Genomic DNA, 23,831 nt, shown 5'->3' with positions numbered 1-23,831 from the left:
AATGTAAAATTCACGCGTCATATGTGACCAAAGTCAACTTATCGGTTAAAGTAGACGGCTAATTTTCTATCTGTGGTCCTGATATTTGTACTGACTGGGTGAGACGTCGTGCTTTGGGGAATGGATCTATTTATAGAAACATTATAAATAAAATTTATTAAGATTTGGTCTCATCATAAGATCAAGACCATTTACTCATTTATTTCCCCTTAAGCAGGTGTGTACTTCTATCGACATCTATATGACTATCGACATCATTATAGGTGTTGAACTTTTCGTAGACGCAAGGCATATGCTTCGGCGATCTAAACTTCCACCACTGCGGAAGTTTGTTGACAGCTTTGGTTATAGTGAGAAGGAACTCTGCATCTCTAGTGCAACTTTGGGCAGTGAAAGAGAAACAAATGGGAATCACCACTTAGCACTAGTTGGGTCGTAATCGTCGCTTACTCAGTACGTCAGTAATAAAAAAAATAAAAAATCGTTAATGATATTAATTTCAATACAAATAATATGGGGCACTTTTATATAAACCCCAATTACCATAGATGAACGTTTTTAAACGCTTAGGTACATTTTGCATTCCGACTTCTATCAATGAGAAACAATTACATATATGTATATGCATCTAATATTTCAAGACAGTTTTAATTGTTTTAATTAGAACAGAAATACGATAGGTACGATACGAATTGAACTGTTGATATAAATTTACATGTAAGTAACGAACGGGGCTCTTTTAGTCTCTAGAATACATTCAGCGCGTTGTTTGATAATCGATTTGTTTTCTCATTTAAATTTTGCGCAAAATTTACATACAATTACAAAATGAAGTCGATTTGGAGAGCGTTCTTATTGTTACACTATTTAAATTTTCATAAAATTATGTGTTTCCGTTGCGATCGCCGCCCTTATGGCTCTACAGCGCCAGCTTCACCACCGGATGGTCGTTTTCATCTCAATGTACTTGGAGTTGAAAATCATGCTTACTTACCAGAACAAGTCTATACAGGTTAGTACAATTCGACACCCTAGTTATCGTTTCTCTTTACAGCCTCAATTAATAGGGCGTTATTTCTTCGGACCGGAATACGTACGGAATATATTATATATAATTTTTTTTCTACCTAAGCTGATGGTCTTGAGAGACCATGTCAGCCTCACCGAGCTAGTAGGTGAGCTCACGGAGCTCAAACCTGACGATGTTGCTAACACGGACCCTAGCAAGAGCCGTGCTTTGCCGAATCCACCACCGGATTGGAAACGCGACCCACTGAGAAGATCCGGCGAGAAACTCAGTGAGCTGTGTTAATTTATTCGCCGAGTCCTTCGTCGCAAGCGACGGGTTCGACAAGAACGATGACCGGTGGTTGGGGTAAAAGCACCGTTAGTTGATCGGGAGGTATACATACATATATCGATGTAACGTAGCTACAACGAGCATTGACACTGAATTATGGTCTCAACGTGTGTCATAAGAACGTCATAGGGACGCTTTTTCAGTTAGACTTTACTGTTTGACCTATTTGATTTTATAATGCCTGGAGGAAAAGCATTAAAATATATTTTTTCGAGACTTCATGGATACCGACTTTCAAAAAGTCGCGCTCACGGTCCACTGAAAGTTCACCTGAACTTGTCATATGGCACTTTGAGGGGGTCAAAGTATCAATGCGTCGCATAATAGCTTTCCCACCCTTTAAACCAAAACGGATGATTACTTAGCATCAAATATAAACATTACCTACCAGACCGATCTCACAAAACGCCTTATCATCAATAAATGCCAGTTAGCGATCACAGTACGATACAAAACTCAAAGTTTGCATCCGCATTTTGGGCTGATTCCCTAAATCGTCTTTTACGACATTCATGCGAAGAGCAGGAACGGTATTATTTAAGGATATCACGCAACTTCAGTGAAATGATTACACAAGCATAGATGAAGTGTGGTCTACTTGAGTCTGATTAAACAGGAAAAGGGTATTCACGCGTCCGATGCCTTTCCAGTTTTGTTACCACATTTAACTGTATGAAATTCCTACTGAATCAACATTCGTGTCCGGTATTACACATGCTAATATCAATATGCCTACTCATAATTTAAAGTATTAAATAATTACAGCACAAATAACGTCGACCGATGGCGAATCCAAATTTACGGGTTTCATGATATCAGCTGAGGGGGACACTCGACAAGACCCGAAGAACCCACGGAGACTCATCTCCTTATTCCCGGGTGATATTAGGCCGCAGAAAATCGAAACGGCTAAGTTTAGTGACCGCTGTCTCTACTCAGTCGAGCAAGCTACGCGCACTTGGAAAACTTCTGTTGAGGTAGATAAATAAGTTGTTAGTTATTACTCTATTCCAATTACGAAGTCCCTTTTGACACTTCTTAGAACGTAACTCGAAATTTGGTATTTAAGGACCGATGACAATTCAAATTTAAAAAAATAATTTAAAAAATTGAAATTCGTCTAAAAAATGAAAAATAAATAATAGTTTAAAAAAACTAACAAAATACGCTTCAATACGCAAAATAAAAAATTGAACAAAAATATAGAAAATAAATCTTAATAAATCTTAATAAAAAATAGTGTAAGAAAAAATGAATTTATTATAAAAAAAAAAGCGTGGGGTGCATTTTATCAGTAGTTATAAATATTTTATGAACAGATATGAGTAGAAGGGTTATTTTGATAATATCCTCAAAAGCACCCTTTTCTATAAAAGCGTATTTTGTTAGGTTTTTTAAACTATTATTTATTTTAATTCCATAGGTGTTTTGGCAAGCCCCACCCACAGGTCACGGTTGTGTTACATTGCGTGCTGTGGTAGTTGAAAACGATGAACAGTGGTTCGAAGATGGTGCTCCGCTCACGCAAAAGATCTGCGAGGACTTAAGGCAGCCCGACGACATGTCGCCACTTATAAATTACGATTGTCAGATCTGTGATGAAGCTAAATATGAGGTAGGTAGAGGTGGAACATACAATCTTACGGAGTTAAGAGACATCTATTTTTTTTACTGGTGGTAGGACCTCTTGTGAATCCGCGCGGGTAGGTACCACCACCCTGCCTATTTCTGCCGTGAAGCAGTAATGCGTTTCGGTTTGAAGGGTGGGGCAGCTGTTGTAACTATACTTGAGACCTTAGAACTCATATCTCAAGGTGGGTGGCGCATTTACTTTGTAGATGTCTATGGGCTCCAGTAACCACTTAACACCAGATGGGCTGTGAGCTCGTCCACCCATCTAAGCAATAAAAATAAAATAAAATAAAAATTAAAAATTAAAAATTTAGATAAAACTACTTTTACGGATTAATTTTCATATTTTCGTTTGATTAGGGTTAATGTTTCAAATACTTTACAGTTTTCGTGATCACGAATGACGAGGGTTTTGTTTGACGACATTTAATTCATATCCGATTCACAGAGTTATTAAAAAAAAAGCATATCAATTAACACTTACAAAAAAAATAAAAATGTACTTTATATTAAACTGTAAATGTAGTTTCCGTTGTCTTGGGTGCTCATTAAAACCGAAAAATAATAATTAAAACATCTAATTAAGTTGTACATTACGTGTGAACGTGTAACATTTGTAAGTTAATTTTTTTTCTCAATTATTAACACAGCAATAAAAAATGCTTTAAAACATTTAGAATACATCTTACAACCTGTTTTACTTAATTTAAAAGTTGACTTAAAACTTGGATTCATCTTTTAAGATTCATATATTTTATATAAAGATGCGGTCGAAAAATGTACATATGTATATGTATGAAAGTATTTTTTGTGCGGTAAATTCCTATTGTATGTTATTTAAAAAACATATTTTATAAAAGTCAACCTATTCGAGTATCAGCTGCTTAATGCTTTTTTCTTTTAGATATCTTTCACCGGCGTTTGGTCCCGTAATACTCATCCTCGATTATATCCTGAAAACGTTTGGGTCCCTAGATTTAGTGATTTAGTTGGCGCTTCTCACGATGTGGACTATTTAATGTGGATACCGGGCAACTTGGCCGGTGAAGGAATGCGGGACTTAGCCGAACATGCTAATTCGAGTAAACTCGAAACCGAAATAAGAGAAAAGGTGATTTTATTTACTGAATTCTCTTTATTTATCCTCTGTTATTATAAATACGCCACACAAACATATCGTCTTTTCGCATTACAAGTGTACAATTTCTAAAAATATTCGAAATTAAGTTAATATGCGGAATCATTTTGTATCACCAGTATTTTTCTCATAAATACTGTCAAAAGAGCGTAGTTTAGTTTTAGTTTTTTTTTTTTTTAGTTTACCTATATTTTGCCTACTATTAACAAAATTAATACATAATTTTATCTTACTTTAAAAGACAGATAATGTAACTAGTAAAAAATAAAAAATAAATGTTGCAAAGATGAATAATTTAAAAAATCACATATTTTAAACCTTTAAAACAACACTTTCCTGTAAAATTAGTAAGTTTTGAGATTATACAGTTTCAATGCGAGAAGACGATATAATGTAAGTAAATACGTAAAACACAGAAACCCATGACCAAGACAATATGTCAATGTTATAGTTTTTTTTCTGTAAGTACCTACCTAATTCAATCGCATTATTAAGAGTTGAATATGAATAAAATTGATTGTGTGTTTCATAAAGGAATAAGTGAGCGTACAACCTTTTTATATATTTATACAGATCTCTTGTCCATATCCGGCTGAAATCCGATGTGCTATAGCTGTTCCCAGGGTAGGCAGCGGCTTGACTCTGCCCCTGGCATTGCTAAATTCCATGGGCGACGGTAACCACTCACCATCCGGTGGACCATATGCTCGTCTGCCTACAAGAGCAATAAAAAAAAAAGTCCGCATTTCAGATTGTAGTGTTCACCACGTTAACCATCCTACCTCTTCCGGGTTCTGTCTCAGGCGGGGATCGGACGCTTGGGTGAGAGTGTAGGGGGTTAGTCATTAAACGACAACCATTACGGTGACCGCAACTGTCTGGGCAGATACACCGCGCGTCCCATCGGCACGGGCATTTCCTAGAATTCGCAGGGTCCTCGTTTAGTAAACCTTCCTCTCCTGGTTGGGCTCTTGAGTTTGCCCACCCATAGTAAGGTCCTTGGTGTAGCAGGAAAGGCCTTTGGACCACCAAATATCGTTACTTCCCAAAAACGTTGTCACAATAAAACCACGATGAATATGAAGCATGATAATGTAATTTACATTATTTTTACAAATTTTTGTTCTTCTACTATATTACAGATAGGGGACGGGGTACGTACTCTCATTAAGGGTAAAGGCCACGGCTATCGCAAAATGAACAATCCAACGTTCGCGATTTTTCGCGCGGATAAAAAAAACCATTTAGTGTCGGTTGCGGTGGCTCTTCATCCATCACCAGATTGGTTTCTTGGAGTTACGAGGTTTGAACTGTGTCAGGAAGATAATACTTGGCTACGGGAGAGAGAGTTGAATCTCTTTCCATGGGATGCTGGGACAGACAGCGGTGTATCGTATGAGGTTAGTTACGACTTATTAAATGGGAATTTCGGACATAGAAAGAAAATAATAGTGAATATGCATGATAAGGGAGAGGTGTCACACCGGTCGATAGTCAATTATCATTAAGATCCCAATAATCTGTTACATCTTGCATTCTAGAAGCCAATCGCTCAGTCGAAGAGCTTTAATTTTTCATTCCGTAAGTGGGCCGGTTTTAATACTAATATATTATTTAGTTTTACAGAGAGCATTTAGTGAAATGTATGTTATATTTTGCATAGATGATAATCACTGAACTTTCATTTTCCTCCAGCTTCGACTACGTTCAAATGAGACACTCACTCGATTCTCTATTTTAGACTTTGCGACCACTCCTAACGAAGCGACTCTTGTCTTCATACAAATCCAAATCTTATTTCTGTTTTAGTCACCGAACATTGAAACGTATCCGCAAGACACGATATCTCGCGTTGCAATGAGTTCATACGACAAAAAATCGCCCTTCTACCAAACGACAATGACGGAAATGCATCCGTTCGGAAAACTCCACATCAAATTCATAAGGAGCTATCACAGAGAATGCGAAGACGAGGAAGAAACTACAGGTTATGATAGATTCTATTTCGCTTATTTTATTATTGAAAAAAAAAAAACTGTTTTTATAAAGTTAATTTAAGCTTTTTGTTGAAACGTGGTAGTTTAAACATTAATATTGAAAGCTCATTGAAAGATATTTTGATTTTCTTGTGCTGTAAAAAAAATAATCAATAAATTACAGCAAAATCGTTTAACACTCCAACAGTTCCAATGGAGTGGTCATTTTACTTAATTACATGAGGTGTGGTACTTATTACAAAGCTAAACCTACTGAGTTTTTGGCCGGATCTTATCAATGGGTCGCGATTCCGATCCGGTGGTAGATTCAACAACGCACTGCTCTTACTAGGGCAGATGTTAACACATTCGTTGAAGCAAAAATAGCCCCGCGAAGCTACTGGCAATAGGTATGCAAAAAAAAGGAGCTATATCGTTTTGGTCCAAATGCAAAAGGTAGCGAGTTCAAAGTTTTACTAACTGGTTGATCATGAAGAGTATTCAACTTACGTATTTTAGAAACGACGAGTCCTGAAGGAGATCTAGAAAGTACATCAACCACAGAGACACCTACTACGGAAGAGTCGGAAGGACCTTTCGAGCCAAAGCCGCCATCCAGGTACCAAAATCCTGCAATAGATAGCGGCGGTTCGGGGCGGTGAGCCTATGTTCATTATTTGGTCATTATCATCATCACAACCTGTTGTTCTACCTAAAAGTTTCTCGAGAATTTCGATTTTGATCGATCTTATATCGATTATCTTGCAGTTGGAGTCATGAATCGCTGTAGCGGTTTTGCATTGATGAGATAATAGATATAGACGAAATAATGAAATTATTTCGGGCATACCAAAACCATTGAATGAACGAAAACACATGCATACAACTGTCATGCCCATATAGTTGTAAAGATATTAAACATAATATTTCAAGTTTCTACATTATGTTAAAAAAATGATATTAGTCATCATAGAGATTGGATTAATATTATGAACAGCCAAGCACCACATACATACTTAGACTAAGTTACTGCAGTTTTTTCATTGAAATTTATTAGTGGGAATTGTCTGCTTAGTCTTATAGCCTGACCATGAATAATCTTCAGTTATTGTCATGGCAAAGTTGTTGGAATTTACCCCAAACATCAATCGATTTTTAGAAAAACCCGAAAAGTTATGTTGGCGACATTTTTTGCATTCCCCCACTTACGCATCATGACGAATACCAAACGATAAATCGCCAAAATAAAATAATTTAGATAACATCAGTCGTCACATTCTTTTTTATTGTTCTTGTAGGGAGCTTAGCATACGGCCCACCTGATAGTGAGTGGTTACCGTCGCTTGTGGACATCAGCAATGCTAGAGGCACAGCGAAGACGCTGCCTAAAACTATAACAAACAACCCATTGTTGAAATAAATTAACACCGTTAAAAGAACAAATGAAAATTGTTTTGGCGCTTGTGAATTTTTATACTGTGTTTTGTTTTTTGTATTGCTCCTTCCATAGAGTTTTCTAGATATAATTTTAATTTTAAGACTTGGTTAAACGTAGCTCTCAGTTGAGTTAGCGAGTTCTTCTGTCAAGGTGGAGGATTTGGTCAGGAGGGAATCGCCGGCCTTTCGCTCTCCACTGGGAAGGTTGAGGATGCCACTCGTATGGTATCCATATGCCCTTGTGATCTCTCAAAATCAGGTGGCTTATTAAAAACTGAATCAAAACTGTGTCTCAAAATTTGCTTTCCTCTACAGCGAAGATCCGATAGTATTCGATCAGGATTCTTCTGAAGAATGTCCCATGTCTGAATGGCAAGCCTGGAGTTCATGTGAAGGGCCCTGCGACCACGGACACGTCAAGGGGTACCAATGGCGGGTGAGGTACCATCTCGTCGATGGCATTGCCGTTGAGAAATACGATCCTTATGTAAGTTTTCATAACTGAATATCTTCATAGCTAAATTTGAGTTACATGAAGTAGGCATGTTTGTAGGACAGTAATTGCCTTAAAATTTTGATAGGTTCTCCAATTTCCTACATAAATTGCTAATAATTTGCAAGTCTGTAGGTACGTTCTCTGAAAGTCTACAAATGAGCAGATCACTTTGAATTAAAAGAAAAACTAAAATAATCATTATTTCAATGTTTTTTTAATACGCTTTTATTAGCTTCAGACGTATGTATGTTTGTAACGGAATCTTTAAACATGATTTTGACCCCCTTCAAAACGTCGGATTAACTTGAAATTTGGTATACTTATTAAGAACCTTACACTATTTTTAATTCAAATTTATTAAAATTTATGATCTATTTTCAGTTGGATTTTCTATAGAAGCGTATTTTGTTAGTTTTTTTAAACTATTATTTATTTCCATCGGAACGCCTAACCGTTTTGTGGCATAAATAAATAGGATAGTATCTACACTGTTCGGAATTAAAATACGCCCTATTACTGCACGCGTTTTACGCAAGAGCATCCGGGTGATGGAAGGCCGGCTATCCTCGACCCACGCTGGTTCTGACCCAGCGGGGTATTCCGTAGGATAACCCATTCTAACCGGCGCCATCTAGGCGGGCTCCGGATAGCCTGCCGACCGAGAGGGCTGGTGGTCGTGGCGCCGACGACCGCCAGTCCGGCGTCCCGAGGGGGAGGGTGATGGGAGAGATGTGCTCCGCACTAAACGCTTCACTTTCCTCCCTTTGCCTTTTCATGGGTTCTGTCTCATGCGAGGTTCGGACGCGGGTTGTTGAGCGACAGGAGGTTTTAGTCAGTTCGACTCCGACATGCCCCGCCCTTCATCCCCAGGGGAGAGCGGAAGTCCGGCGATTTCCTCCTGACCAAAAAAAAAAAAAAAACGCCCTATTACTAGTAAGTCGCGATCGCAGTATACTGATTTAATACTGTTGCTGTAAATTCCCCGATGATTAAAATGCCTTTTGAGTTGTAAAAGAGACGTAAAAAGGGGTAAAAAGGACGTGGTGATGATATTTCAGACCGAAACCAATTCAATGTACTTATCATTACCGGACTGGTTAAATACTTGTAACCTCTATATGATTTATGACATAAATCTTAAAAGAGGTTACAATATGATATACAGGTGACATAAATGGTATTTTGAATATTGAAACACTAAAAGAAGAAACAGAAATCTACAGTGATTTTTACGGATGTTCCGTTATAACTACTAGACCATGCATCCGATTGACTTGAAACTTGGTATCCATGTAGTAAATACATGTACTTAATGGATAGGCTAATATTTATATGAGTGTTAGACTCCCTAATAATAATGACAATAAATAATAGTGTTAATTTTAAATGGCCAGCGAAACGGGCGAGTGCGGCTAGTTGAAATATAAAAACTGGTGAAAGAATAGCTTTAAATGTTGTTTCTCTTTATAGAGCAACTCAGTTTGTGCTACAGTTTTACTGGGCTAAACTTTATTTTGATGTGAATAAAATAATACATTAAATACTATTTCTTTCCTATAGAAGAAATTTCCTATATTAGGCAAATATCAGAATAATATCACGATATAAAATGTTACAGAATCAGCACACTTTAAATCTAGAAGTGCCAAAGTATTGCAAAAATCACGTCGAAGATTTTCAAAGGAAAGAGTGCTTCGAGAAATGCTCTGAAGATTACGATGAGCATGAAGACGAAATAAAAAGTAAGCTCGTGTTTTAAGGAAAAAAAAAATTGTTTGAAAGACAAAAAATAACATCTATTTAAAGTCGTAACTTATTCTAAAATCAAAGACAGATGTGTAAAAAAAATAATGTATGTACATATCGACGCTTGAAAGGCAAAGTGACTAAGCGACAATGCGTGAACTTTACAGTAGACTTATTTACAGTTGAAATACCTGAAAAAAATTCTATTTTAACGAATCTAGCTCTAAGATTGAAATGATTTTAACAGACCTAGAAATATATTTTTTTGCGCATCGAATATGGTTATTGCCTATCATTTATGTACAAAGCAGTTATTGTCGCTTAGTTACGTTTGCCTTTCAAGCGTCGATATGTAATCATCATTATCCTGCCCTTCTCCCAGTCACCTGGAGTCGGCGCAACATGTTTTCTCCTTCCATACTCTTCTATCATATACCATTTCTTCACTCGCCCGCCTCTTACACATATCGTCTTTCACGCATGTACATTTGTAATATAGAAATTAAATTTTAAAAAAAATACACATTATAATATGTAAGAAATGTGAACAGCAAAAATTAACAATTGAAAGGTTAAAACAATATAAATAAACAAAATGCGAAACAAACATTTAATGAATCCTTTATTTAGACAAATTGAGTTTACTATAAACTAATGTTTTTAATTTTTTTATTAATAACGAATTAATCTATTTTATCTTTAAACGTAATTTTCGCCATCTTTAAGTATTTGTATTGCTGAACGTTTTGAATAAGTGACAAATTTTCTTGCAGTGGAGAGAAGGATAATATCGGAGATCATGCCTGGTTCTTCATGGGGTGGATCGAGTAGAAAAAATACCAAGCATTAACAATATAATGTTTTTAGATAATTCATTTTTGTATTTAGCATTTAAGAAATAAACTTGGCTTAAATTGTGTATTTATTTTTTTGTTGTTGTTTTAAATCAATGTGTATCTAAGTACTACAATTGCGAGATTGGTTGAAGACATTGTTGGAAGACTTATACCAGGCAATGGCTAGTAATTTTTTGATATTTTTATCTAAGTTGGACCCAATAGGCCCTAGTGTTGAGCTGTCCAACGGAATCCACGATGAATTATAACAACGAAAACTGTAAAGTATTTGAAATTTTAACCCTAATCAAACGAAAATATGAATCTAAAAATTAATCCGTAAAAGTAGTTTTATCTAAAAAAAATATTTTTTATTTTTATTTTATTTTATTTTTATTGCTTAGATGGGTGAACGAGCTCACAGCCCATCTGGTGTTAAGTGGTTACTGGAGCCCATAGACATCTATAAAGTAAATGCGCCACCCACCTTGAGATATGAGTTCTAAGGTCTCGGTATTGTTACAACGGCTACCCAACCCTTCAAACCGATACGAATTACTGCTTCACCGCAGAAATAAGTGGTGCGATGGTACCTACCCGTGCGGACCCAAAAGAGGTCCTACCACCAGTAAAAGTCTTAATGATATACTATTTTATTGGACAAAATGGGTTGAAAATTACGGTCTACCCAGTATTTAGTACTAAACGTAGCCTATAAACATCATAAGCAGTCGTCACCCATTTCTATACAATTGACGCTGATTTTACGTTGTGATGTCTATGGGTTCCGGTAACGATTTAACATCAGATGCACCCTCAAATATTGCACCCGTCTACGTAATGAAAAAAACGCAAAATAAAATTTATAAGATGTCTTAATTATAAGTATTTATTTGTTTATGTAAATATAAAAAGAAAATATTTAGTTATTTATTTATTTATTAAGCCTTTTATTCCATGCAATTACATTTTTTTTTTGTACATTTCGTTTATATAATATATGTATGGACCCCTCTCAGGTAAAGGCCTCCTCCAAAGATTTCCACTCTGCTTTGTCTCTGGCGACATAAATCCAGTGTGGTCCAACAACCTTTCTAATATCATCCTCCCAACGCGTGTACGGTCTGCCGACGCGCCGCTTGCCCTGTGGACCGTAAAAAGAAAATAATATGTAGTAAAGTAAATTGTTTGAGGAATTCGTTCGTGACGAGGGGTTCATTTTCATTAGATAATCATATATTCAGATTTTCATGACTGAAGAATATTATGATGTTTATTTCATATTCTTAAGGATCATATTTAGTTAAATCTAACTTTGATTGATTTTAAATACATATATAAAAATTATAAATTGCTCTATTTCTTTTTGTTATTGTTACATTACTTTAAGCTCGCGGACCCCGAGCCGTACTACGGCATCTCATCTAGAAATATGTCTAATTGACTGGGATACATGAACTCGATTCGTAATTTCAGAAGTTGCAATAATATACCGCGAAGTGTTAGCGAATTGACAAATAAACAAGGGCTAATAACACTAGTTACTGCAATTGAAAAGTCCATTTAGTTAATTAAAACGGTTTTAATGAACAATTGACCATCGCAGCGAGTTCATTCATCAAACGAGTGTGAATTACATACGTTGCACATGATTGTTGTGAATATTAAAGGTGTCATATAGAATATGCATTCGAAGAAGTTATTCGGTGAGTTTCCATGGGTTTTCCATTTAAACTGTTATAGTAGTGAAATTTATTTTTAATAATTTATTGACATTACTTTTGGGCTACTTATTAAACTTTTTTTAAAATTTTAAACCAATTTTAAAATTTTTGTAACTATACTGAGACCTTACAAAGTTATATCTCAAGGTGGGTGGCGCATTTACGTTGTAAATGTCTATGGGCTCCAGTAACCACTTAACACCGGGTGGGCTGTGAGCTCGTCCACCCATCTAAGCAATAAAAAGGAAGGTACATACAAAACGTTAATTAAAAACAAAATGGAAAGAGAATATTATCGCCTCAATCAAATTTAAATTTTAAATTAATTTATTAAAAATGTTTTATTTATTACATATTTTGATTTTTATATCTGTTAATTACCACTGGAAACACACAAGAACCACCTAATGATGAATAGGTATTATCGGTCCATTAGAATAGGTATTAGGTATAGGTCCCTTTCTATATTCTATCAATGATGCTAGAGACAGCCAAACCTTTGTTTAGCGCTAAGTTGCATTTAGAATGACCAAAAATCAAGCTTCTATTTCTTTCTGCAGGTATTCGTGGAGTTGTTTTCCTGACGTTATTGTTCGGTTTAAGTGTTTGCGATGAAGACGTCTGCAATCGGCGACCGCTCGGGACTAAGACGGATCCGCTACCACCTGACAATCAGTTCCTCATTGAAATAAACGGATTAATTGAAAACCTTTATATACCGAAGAAAGAGTACATAGGTACATAATCCATAGTAATATCATAGTAGGTTATAGTAAATTTACTGATATCTCAATGTATTTTTCATCATTTCCCCGCCTGTCTAATTATTGGGAATCGTTAGCAAAAAGAAGGTCGGCATAAAAACAATGTCGCCAACAGAGCTAAAATAAAAGCTGGTGTGGCAATGGAGAATGGCCCCTTGTAGAATCAATAGTCGAACAGGAAAATAGGGACATCTCTGATTGATGGACGAATGCTATGGGAAACCGCAAGGGAGAAAGTTGGATAAGGCTTTTGTTCAGCAAAATGAGAACTAGGACAAAGCCTGTCGCACACATAAATCATACTGTTATCTTGTCTCCTCTGATCGGAAAAATCCGTTTTACTTATATACCAAAGAAAAAAATACATGTATGTTTGTTTTTTTAATTTTAAATTCTAGTACGTTTGAGATCGAGAGATGCCAAATCAACTTTCATAGCGTTTACGATAGCACTGAAAGAGGACACGCTGCCGAATAGGAACAACCCCCGGAAACCGATCCATTTGAACGCTGGACGTTTGACGCTGATGCCGAACTCTACCACGACTAGATACAAGCAGCATTGCGATGATACTGTTGTCGAATTGGATATAACGCCGAAAACTTTTGTGGAGGTATGAGCATATTAACTCTTATCAAAGATTCGGCACAGCTAATTTTTTCTTCCATTCTCTTCTATCAGCCGTCAGCTCAACACTCAATACTCTCTCTCTCTCTCTCTCTCTCTCATAACGTCATCCACACACTCCATCCATGTCTTCTACGGTCGACCCTTTCCCCCTCTACCTTGAATTACCTACCATTTCCATACATCACCTAGTCATATCATCTTCTCTCTACGCACACATGTCCATACTACGCTAAACGTCCGCCCTTTAATTTGTTTATTACCGGTGCTACTTTCACACGGTCCATATGCATCTGAATTCACGACAAAGCCTATAGAAATGATAGCAGAATACACCTACCAATCCATTGAAGCTGTAACGCATGATGCCTTAGTGGGATGAACAGGCAAATCTAACTACCTATGAACCTACAGCACTCTCAAACTACTATCAGTGCACAAGAGAATCAGAAAGCTTTGCAAGAAAGCGAAGTGACTAACATTACCCTAGATGATGGGACAATAGTCACATTATCACGTGTACTGTTAAATATCCAGTTACATCATTTTCATGTGAGGTTTAACAATTCGCGACACCTTGCGAGATTATTGAGTTTTACTGGTTTTTTTTTAATTATAAGCTGAGGTCATTTAATTAGTAGGATTAGTATAAAATTAAAATTTTAGGCACTTTGGACGGCTCCGGACAAGGACAACAAATGCGTTACAGTTTTCGCGGTGGTAGCTGTACAACCCGATGTCTGGTATAATTACGAAGGTCCGCTGTCAAAATGGATCTGCGAAGATAGGCGAAAGGCTGACGATATACAGCCTTTAGAAAATGACAACTGCCAAGCTTGTGAAGATGCAAGGTACCAGGTATGAGAAATTTGTTTTGCTTAAAGTTTTCGAGACGGGCGCGTTACTTAGGAATCTCAATCACATTTGTGAATGATACGTCATTGATTGGTAGGTGATTGGTGGAGAAGCACACATTTTTAATAATTATAAGACAAATATAAAAGAAAAAAGATCTAAAATGAAATGAAAATTCGTATCTTCAAACATCTAGACTTTTGTCGTATTTCTATCACGGATGTTTCGGTCCAAAGGTTGCGTTTATCACTAGGGAGACTATAGTTTGATACTATAATCAACTTAATAAATAAATAAAATCCACAAAAGTAGTCTCAATAAGGTACATTCTCGATGCAACCTCATAAATTTTGTGTCACTTAAGTTTTGATATTTAGGTCAGTGATAAGATTAAACTTATTTTATGGACATTAAACAAAATGAGAGAAACTAATAAAAGCATGGACATCAAACACGGGCTTAGAACGTGAATATCGTATATTAGTAGATAGCTAAAGATATCGAACGAAACGCATTACAACTTTGACAATTGCTCCTAAATTTAAATGAAGACATTTATAAACTCTCCTACACAAATTCATATTTTTTTTTATTAATAAATAATTCTAAGAATCCTTTTTCGGGTCTCAATAAATACATAAAGCTTAGGCTTGAATGGTCATATTTTTTATTTAAATACATTATATTTAGGAGTAGGGCATGTTTAGATTTGGCATTTATATAGAAATAGTGTGTTTACCAAATTAAATTAGCACAATATGCATATTTTTACTAATGATTACATCGTGGTATACAGTTGACCTTCGAAGGTACATGGTCGTACAACACGCATCCATCGCTGTTTCCGAAATCCCGGGAACTGGCCCGGTTCAGTGACGTAGTCGGAGCATCGCACAGCAAAGACTTCAGCCTTTACAAATATACTTCTGAAGCTAGTTTAGGCTTGAAATTGTTGGCCGAACAAGGGAATAGTACTAAATTAGAGATCGAAATACAAAAACAGGTTGGTTATCTGTGAGTCTTTTGATATTATTGAGTCTTATTTTATTATATCTTATCCTACTTCTTCTTCTTATCAGCCCACAGACGTCTACTGCTGAACATAGGCCTCCCCCAAGCCTCGCCACAAAGACCGGTACTGCGCTGCCTGCATCCATACATCCATACATCCATGCATTCATATATCCTACATCCATGCATTCATACATCCATACATCCAGCACTAGTGCATCCATACATTGCCATACGTATTAGTATTTATTTTAAATAAAAAGTTGCTGGGATAGCGTGGTTTGATTGCCATAGAATAGACTTTGTATTATTTAACTAAAAATGTGCTAATTAGCGGAGTTTAAATACGAGAATACTACTGTCTATAAAGAGATTTAATGGTCAATGACATTAGTAGAGTGACTCTTCAACTCAACAAGCAGCAACACTTTTCTTCGTTTCAGAGAAAGAACAAGGGAGGCAGGGTGTTGGTACTGAAAGATTTGAATTTGCAACACACGCTACCAAAATTAGAGCATGGGGCTTAGAAATTATCTAATACCCCTAACTAATTTAGGGTATTTTGCAAACCCGTACATTTGAGGTCCAACATTTTATTCCTCTTGTATGTTTAAGCTATGTATAATTATCAAGTAGTTGCTTATGTGTTATCAAACCATTAAATATCAATAAAGTATTAGGTGAGCACTTAATTTAATGTATATAAAGTATTATTTCTTTGAAGCTAGGTACATCTGTACGGACCGTGATCAAGGCATCAGCTCCTTACAACACAAGCATGTCAACGGTCACGAATTTTCGGGCTACGAGAGAACACCATCTAATTTCATTGGCAACGGCGTTGCTTCCATCGCCGGACTGGTTCCTCGGAGTCGCGAATTTAGAGTTATGCAGCATCAAGACCAATCAATGGACCGAAAACATAACTTTCAACTTGTATCCAATGGATGCTGGAACTGATAAGGGTTTGACTTTTGAGGTAAGGTTTTCAAAGACTAAGCTTGGCTTATTTCATAGAACATATAAATATAAAAGGCTAATTTTGAATTTGAATGTTTGAGATTTGTGAAAATGAAAATATTTAGCAGGAGCTATTATAGAACACAAGATATTTGAGAGATGCCTGAATCTCGCCAACGACATTTTCAAGAGAAGTTCGCTTAATAAGTAAGCTCCAAAGTTCCATTTAGATTTCACAACGACCTAGAATTATTATCTATCAGTAAGTATTTGAAGAATCAGCGTCGGAACGCTTCTCTGAAAAAGCTGCGTGACCCAAAAATCCTCTTGGCGTGGCCTCGCGAATTACATACTCAATCCAGGCGACCGAACAATATACAGTCTTCGTCGCCCTAACTACTTCATTTCCAATCCTTCCGATACAACCTTGGTGCTTTTAGGTGCGACCCAAGCACTGGTCACCGTTCGTCGGTTCGTTCGTAGAACTTAACCCACAGACACAGCCCACTGAGTTTCTCGCCGAATCTTCTCATAATTATTTTCACATGCCCACAATTGTATTGATTTGAATTTAAAAAAAATCAACAGGCACCGAACGAGGAAATGTCCCCGCCACAGCCTATTTCTCCTGCGAAGTTCATTAAAGAAATACCAAAAGAGTTGATGAAGCCATTCGCTAGACTTAGATTGAAGCTGGTTCGAACATATAGTACTACTAATTGTTCCATGGAAATTGAGGAACCAGGTACTAATTTTTAATATTAACTTTCGCAAGGGATAAATATTGACAAAATTGACACAGTTGTTAATATTACAAAATAATTGAATAGCTCGGATTTAAAAAATCGAAAAGCAATACCAAGTTGAATATGGAACATTAAGATATGGAGGGGTGAACAAGCAACATTTTTGAAACTTTATAGGGAGCCATTAGTTTGGAAAAAAAAAAAAAAAACTTTAGCTATTTAAAGGAGTAAGCTTAATTGAAAAACATCGAACTGTTTATGCTAATACCCAATAAAATGCACCTTTAATTACAAAGCTAAATATGACGTATTAAGCAAAATATCGCTTAAATTAAATAGCTTTTCACCCCTCGGTATTGACTGTAAATCACCAGAGGCAGTTTTGTATCAAGACGCCGCGTAGGACACCTTTTCTATAGATTTTCTATTAGTACGTGACCGGATTGGCACTGTTTTTGGTGATTTTCATCATTGTTACTCTAGCTGTTAACGTGTTAAAAACGAAATATCACTTTTTTTTTCTTATAAAATGAAAACTACAAGTCCTTTCGAATTAGGTTAAAACATAGTAACTAGAATTAAAAACTACAGTGTTTGAATTCTATATGCAATGGATGTACGCTTTTTTATAATTTGTATAGTAGAATCGCTGGGTCACGTTGAATAGCGGTGGCAATGGACCGGCCGCACTGGAGATCTTATGGATCTTCTCTTATGGATATAGTTGGAGAGGCCTATGTTCAGCAGTGGACAGTAGACAGGCTGAGATGATGATCATTCAATGATGATGATGGTTCAAAATGATTTCGAACAAGCTACAAATACACTTTTTTTATTCAGTCACAAGCGAAGGTGATAATGATGCTGATGCCGGAAATGACAAAGATAGAGAGCATAATTATATAACTGATCCTCCAGTGACCACTCCGCCGACAACAACGACAAGGTATCTAATTAATAAATATATAGAATGATGTGAACAAAATCGGTGTGTCCGTCATATTTCAAAACAAAAGGATTTGTTTCGAAATTTGCATAGATGGGCGATATACCGGCTCATCTGGTGTTAAACGGTTATCGGGGCTCATGGATATCAGAACGCCAATACCATTAATTTTAGTCATGTGATCAAAGTCCCAATTGCATTGTGTAACGGCTGTCAAACTGGAATGCATGACTAATTCGCGGCTAATATGGTAGGATAGTGGTACCTATTGTATTGGAGTTTATCAGAGATAATTTCCTTCAAGAAATCTCTTTCATTAGAATCACCTTATAATAATAATAACAAATAACTGGGAACATATCACGCACGGTCGCTCGGCCCCAAATTAGGAGTCTCTGTGTTATGGGTACCAGAGACTGACGTACATAATTATATACGTTTAAATATATGTATACATATATAGATAATAAAAACCCAAACAAGAGCAAACAAACCTGTTCATAACACTGTTTGCCCGATTTGGTAATCGATACCCACAGCCCTCGGCGCAAGTCAGAGGCGCTAGCTCCTGCACTACCGACTCAGTCTTTAACTCTATAAAGCGTACGTTACTTAAGGCGCTATCAACTTTCCTTCTGTGAACAAATACAGCGAAGAGCCACCGTCCGTCGATCCGGCATCACCGGATGACTGTCCACTATCAACGTGGGAAGAATGGTTTCCTTGCCAAGGAGTATGTAACGACGGGAAAATCAAAGGAATACAAATACGATTGCGATACCGCATGGTAGATGGTGTAGCTGTTGGAAAATATTTCGGTGAGGTGAGTAAACAGATCATACTTCTGGAAAATTTTTAAGGATAAAACAGCTAATAGTCGTTCTTTGCCTAACGAAATGAAGCTTGGTCGGGTAGAGGCTAAGGGAGGACAGGAGATCTCTGAATTATTCTCTCAACATTTCCAAAGTGTGTATGATTCCAACATTAATCATGAAACAAGTTGCTCCTCTCATTATTGTAATGTGTCCGGCAATGCATCATATAATATCGTTGAAGTTAATGAAACCGAAGTTTTAAATCAGCTAAAGCTTTTAAATGCGGACAAAGGACCTGGCCCTGATTTGATACCTCCTATATTCATAAAAAAATGTGCTCTAAGTTTATATAAACCTCTAGCCAAAATTTATACCAAATCTCTCCAAAGTGGTACTTACCCCACTCAGTGGAAATTAGCGCACTTAACACCGATCTACAAGGATGGGAGGCTGGATGATATAGCCCAATATCGACCTGTCTCCATACTGTCTGGGTTTGGCAAGGTATTGGAAGCCATAGTTAATAAAAAACTGATAACTCATTTCAAGCAATCTATAGACACAAATCAACACGGCTTTCTGCCATCCAAATCGACAAATACTAACTTAGTTAGTTATGTTTCTGATATAATTGATACTATGGACGGAGGTGGCGAGGTGCACTCTATCTACACCGATTTCAGAAAGGCGTTTGACCTAGTTAACCATAACTGCCTATTACACAAGCTTGCAGAACTGGGCATCCATGGATCGTTACTGAGATGGTGCGAGTCGTACATACGCAACCGCTCGCAATTAGTAAACATTCAAGGGTTTAAATCTAGAGTGCACATGGTCCCATCAGGGGTCCCTCAAGGGTCTCATCTAGGTCCTTTCTTTTTCCTAGTCTACATCAATAACATTAAGCATGTCATCCAATCTAAATTTAAATTATATGCTGATGACTTAAAAGTGTATCGTGCTGTTGAAGACCATTCGGATATAATGGCTCTTCAGTCAGATATCAATGCGATTTACAAATGGAGTACGCAGAATTACATGCACTTGAATTTGCAAAAGTGTAATTTTATTAAATTTACAAGAAAGAGGGTTCCGTTTCAAGCCACATACTTCATAAACAACACACCCCTTCAAGAAGTCAATACTGTTCGGGACTTGGGCATCATCTTGGATAGCGCATTGAGCTTCAGATCCCATATTGATAACATAATTAGCAGGACCTCTCGGCTTTCTGGTTTTATAAATAGGCAAATGAAAATATTCAAGCAACCTAGCTTAACTATTCTTATTTATAATACGATTGTACGAAGCATTTTAGAATATTGTTGTACAGTCTGGAGCCCTGGCTATCAAGTACATGCAAACAGGATAGAAAGAATCCAAAAGCGGTTCCTTTATCATCTCGCTTTTAATGATAATAAGTGTCACCAACTGAAATCATATAAGGAACGCCTTTCGTTCTATCGGATCCAGTCATTGAGCACCCGACGTAAAGCAGCTGATTTTGTGTTCCTTTACAAGCTTATACACAGCATAATAGACTCACCAGAAATACTTGAACGTATTCACTTAAGCGTACCGCGCTTGGGCAGCCGCTTATGTAATCGGAAAACTTTCCACCTACCAAAAATCAAAAGTAATCTTGGCCAGCACTCTCCTGTCTATCGTATGACTTCCCTGGCAAATAGTATACGTGATGAAATTGACATATTTGTTTGCCATGCTTCTCTAGTCTCACTTAAAATAAATTTAAGTTCCGTGATCCACACCGAGCTGTAGACCAATCACATTTATTTTTATTTCTATAGAACATTAATTTCCCTCTTTTAATTGTTTATTTTAATTGTTTTTTTTTTTTGTAAGTTTGTATATGCAGTTTTTTTGTTTTCTTTGTCTTAATTTAATATTAGTTAACGATATTTTTATCTTAAGCACAAACGCTCTTAAGCAAGATGTGTTCACATCCAAAAGGGTGAATTCGATAAAGTATTATTTTATGTAAATAAGTTCAATGTTTATGTGTGCAGTTTTCATCCAGTTGTGTGAACCTAATAAATAAATAAATAAAAAAAAAAAAAAAAAAAAAAAAAAAAAAAAAAAAAAAAAAAAAAAAAAAAAAAAAAAAAAAAAAAAAAAAAAAAAAAAAAAAAAACTGTGGGTGCGTAGGTAGGTAGGTATACTTATTATTATTATTATTATTATTTTGGATTGTCAAGAACCGTGATATCCCGGATCGCTAAGCATCAGGGCCTCTATGGTGATAGTCAAGTTATCGCTGTGTTTGGAACACTTTCAAATACTTGAGCTTATAGACATCAACCACTTAAATACCGCCACCCACCTTGAGACATAATATCCAAGTATCAATTCTATATTGCAAAGGCCGACCCAGTGCAAAACCGGAACGCAATACTGCTTCGCGGCAGAAATAGGCAGGGTAGTGATATGTACCAGTTTGGGCTTACACGACCTTCTACCAGCAGCAAAAAAGCGATTAAGCGACATTGGAATAATATAGCTCAATGGAGTTACAAATGCATGTCCATCTTTTAACGCATCTTGAAGGGTGAGCTAGGCAGCAGGGCAGGGCTGTGTAACTCTGCCACTGATAAATTTCATAAGTGGCAATGACCGTGACGGTTACAAAAATTCAATTTTAAACGTTTTCTCCTTACGTACGTAAGCAGTCGTCAATACACGCACCTTGCGCAGTGTTGACAAAGGCTTTGAAACTTTCTTTTTAGGAACAAAAAGAATCACAAACACCAGAGGAATGTTTAGATAAATACAGTCTTAGCGACACTAGGGAATGTGAGGAAACATGCGATAACGAATCGGAAGGTAGATATAAAAATTTTTTTTACTAATTACTACCAAATGATAAAAATATCCTATTTGATTATTTATTTTTGTATCTGACAACTACTTATATAGTTGTCAACGTAATTATCTTATATTTTATCAAATCAACGTAATTACTTCAGTGTGCCACGTAGGACACTGATGACCTACATGGCAGTCAAACAGTTAAAATAAAGTTTGATATTACTGCGTTTTGTTGACACGATATTACGAAAAAAAATCTGAACAAAAATATTATAAATGCTCATGTGTTAAAAACCTTCTTTGTTGTTTGTTGATTTGTTTTCCGTAATTTAAATTGACTTAATTTATTTTAAACAGCAGTTGACGAAGATAACGTTTGGGATGACACAACATCCGAACTTGACGAACAAGCTGTAAAATAAAACGCTTAGGAGTCGACTGAGAAGGTCCTTCCCTTTTTTCAAGTAGCAAATTAATGTTTGTGCGTCTGTTGAAATTTTACTTTTTATTTTTGTATACCTAGTCTAAAATATGATCAATAGGTAATTGAACTATCAAAATTGTCTGCTTCTTCTAAACTTATCCATCACTTTATATGCATTTATTATGTAATGATTAAGATTTAATTCTGAAATATGAAGACGAATAATGGTATTTAATAAAGTAATACTTATTTCATTGTATGTTGTTGTATTATTTGCCTAATGTGTAGTTTAATTGGATGGTGGTGCGTCAGATACGCAAAAATTGTTGTTTGCCAAAATTACGCTGTACCGCTAGTGATACCAGAGTTTCACAAGTTTTACGGGTATGATTATGATTAGACGAGTTTTATCCTTGCTAGTGGAATTAGTTGGTGATAATGAGTCCAACATACGTATTTTCTTAGAAAAAAATGGAAATTGCCTGCGGGATTTGAATATCAGTTTTTTTTCCCTACCTAAGCTTATATAGCCTTTAACATCCGAGCTAGTAGGTGAGCTCAACTTGGAACTGAGAAGGTTGCTAACACTAGCCCTAGCAAGAGCAGTGCTTCGCAAAATCTACCACCGGATCCGAAACGCGACCCACTGGCAAGATCCGGCGAGAAAGTCAATGGGCTGTATCTATGGGTTAGTTTACTCGCCAAGATTTTCGTCGCCGGTGACCGGTGCTTGAGGTACCTAAATCTGAAGGTGCAAGGTCAGGACTATACGGAGGATGCATTAACACCTCCCAGCCAAGCTCTGTTAATTTTTGCTGAGTGTCTAAAGATGTATGAGGTCTAGCAAGGGCGGATCCAGCTTTGGCGCCAGGAGGGGGTCACATAGTCGTGGGCAAGTTAAGAACTTATAATTTAATTTTGATAACAATAGATAATAAGTAAATCAAAAAAACGACTACACCGGAAGCCTGGAGCAAGGGTACTGTTATTCTTTTCTTTAAGAAGGGAGACCGTGCTCTGCTCAAGAACTACAGGCCTATTTCACTTCTTAGCCATATTTATAAGCTGTTCTCGAGAGTCCTTACAAATCGCTTGGCCTCTAGACTTGACGAGTTCCAACCTCCGGAGCAGGCTGGGTTTCGCAAAGGCTACAGTACGGTAGACCACATCCACACGCTAAGACAGGTTATTCAGAAGACTGAAGAATACAATCGTCCTCTGTGTCTCGCGTTTGTGGACTACGAAAAAGCCTTCGACTCCGTCGAAACTTGGGCTGTTCTGGAATCCTTACAGCGATGCCTAGTCGATTATCGGTACGTTGAGGTGTTGAAGAGTTTATATAAAGCCGCCAAAATGACAGTCCAGATCCAAAACCAGCAGACAAACCCGATTGAGCTTCACAGAGGAGTGCGACAGGGTGACGTTATATCGCCGAAGCTGTTCACTGCTGCTCTCGAGGATGTCTTCAAGACTCTGGACTGGAGTAAGCTGGGCATCAATGTCAATGGCGAG

The 23,831-nt window shown here is 36.8% G+C and overlaps 2 protein-coding genes across 4 annotated transcripts; both read left to right on the top strand.

Annotated features, from left to right (window-relative positions):
- Nucleotides 1-735: 735 nt before the first annotated feature.
- LOC101740935 (spondin-1) lies at nt 736-10,704 on the top strand. Of its 2 annotated transcripts, none has more exons than XM_012693145.4 (10): nt 736-1,012; nt 2,126-2,337; nt 2,784-2,975; nt 3,897-4,103; nt 5,273-5,530; nt 5,940-6,117; nt 6,626-6,725; nt 7,859-8,030; nt 9,658-9,781; nt 10,559-10,704. In XM_012693145.4, the coding sequence occupies exons 1-10, from the start codon at nt 829-831 to the stop codon at nt 10,633-10,635; spliced, it is 1,704 nt and encodes a 567-aa protein (XP_012548599.1). In that variant the 5' UTR covers nt 736-828; the 3' UTR covers nt 10,636-10,704. The 2 variants fall into 2 exon arrangements, with proteins under 2 accessions (XP_012548599.1, XP_012548598.1); XM_012693144.4 differs by having other exon boundaries at nt 6,626-6,764.
- A 1,012-nt stretch (nt 10,705-11,716) lies between these two features.
- On the top strand, nt 11,717-22,578 carry LOC101740793 (spondin-2). Of its 2 annotated transcripts, none has more exons than XM_062671357.1 (11): nt 11,717-12,327; nt 12,906-13,082; nt 13,508-13,722; nt 14,403-14,594; nt 15,388-15,594; nt 16,327-16,581; nt 17,151-17,307; nt 18,149-18,254; nt 18,906-19,077; nt 21,814-21,910; nt 22,256-22,578. In XM_062671357.1, exons 1-11 carry the CDS (start codon nt 12,306-12,308, stop codon nt 22,315-22,317), a joined length of 1,662 nt encoding a protein of 553 aa, XP_062527341.1. In that variant the 5' UTR covers nt 11,717-12,305; the 3' UTR covers nt 22,318-22,578. The 2 variants fall into 2 exon arrangements, with proteins under 2 accessions (XP_062527341.1, XP_012548600.3); XM_012693146.4 differs by having other exon boundaries at nt 22,253-22,578.
- Nucleotides 22,579-23,831: the final 1,253 nt, after the last annotated feature.

This window comes from Bombyx mori, chromosome 12, assembly GCF_030269925.1.
Source record: "Bombyx mori chromosome 12, ASM3026992v2".
In the NCBI taxonomy this organism is placed as follows: domain Eukaryota; kingdom Metazoa; phylum Arthropoda; class Insecta; order Lepidoptera; family Bombycidae; genus Bombyx; species Bombyx mori.
This window is presented reverse-complemented; position numbering and strand designations above follow the sequence as displayed.

Coding starts and splice junctions, on each gene's coding strand:
- LOC101740793 (XM_012693146.4), top strand. CDS start 12,306: ATGCATTCGAAGAAGTTATTCG. Junction 15,595..16,326: donor AGATCGAAATACAAAAACAG/GTTGGTTATCTG, acceptor ATTTCTTTGAAG/CTAGGTACATCTGTACGGAC. Junction 17,308..18,148: donor CATGGAAATTGAGGAACCAG/GTACTAATTTTT, acceptor TTTTTTATTCAG/TCACAAGCGAAGGTGATAAT.
- LOC101740935 (XM_012693144.4), top strand. CDS start 829: ATGAAGTCGATTTGGAGAGCGTTCTTATTGTTACACTATTTAAATTTT. Junction 5,531..5,939: donor ACAGCGGTGTATCGTATGAG/GTTAGTTACGAC, acceptor TTTCTGTTTTAG/TCACCGAACATTGAAACGTA. Junction 6,118..6,625: donor AGACGAGGAAGAAACTACAG/GTTATGATAGAT, acceptor TACGTATTTTAG/AAACGACGAGTCCTGAAGGA.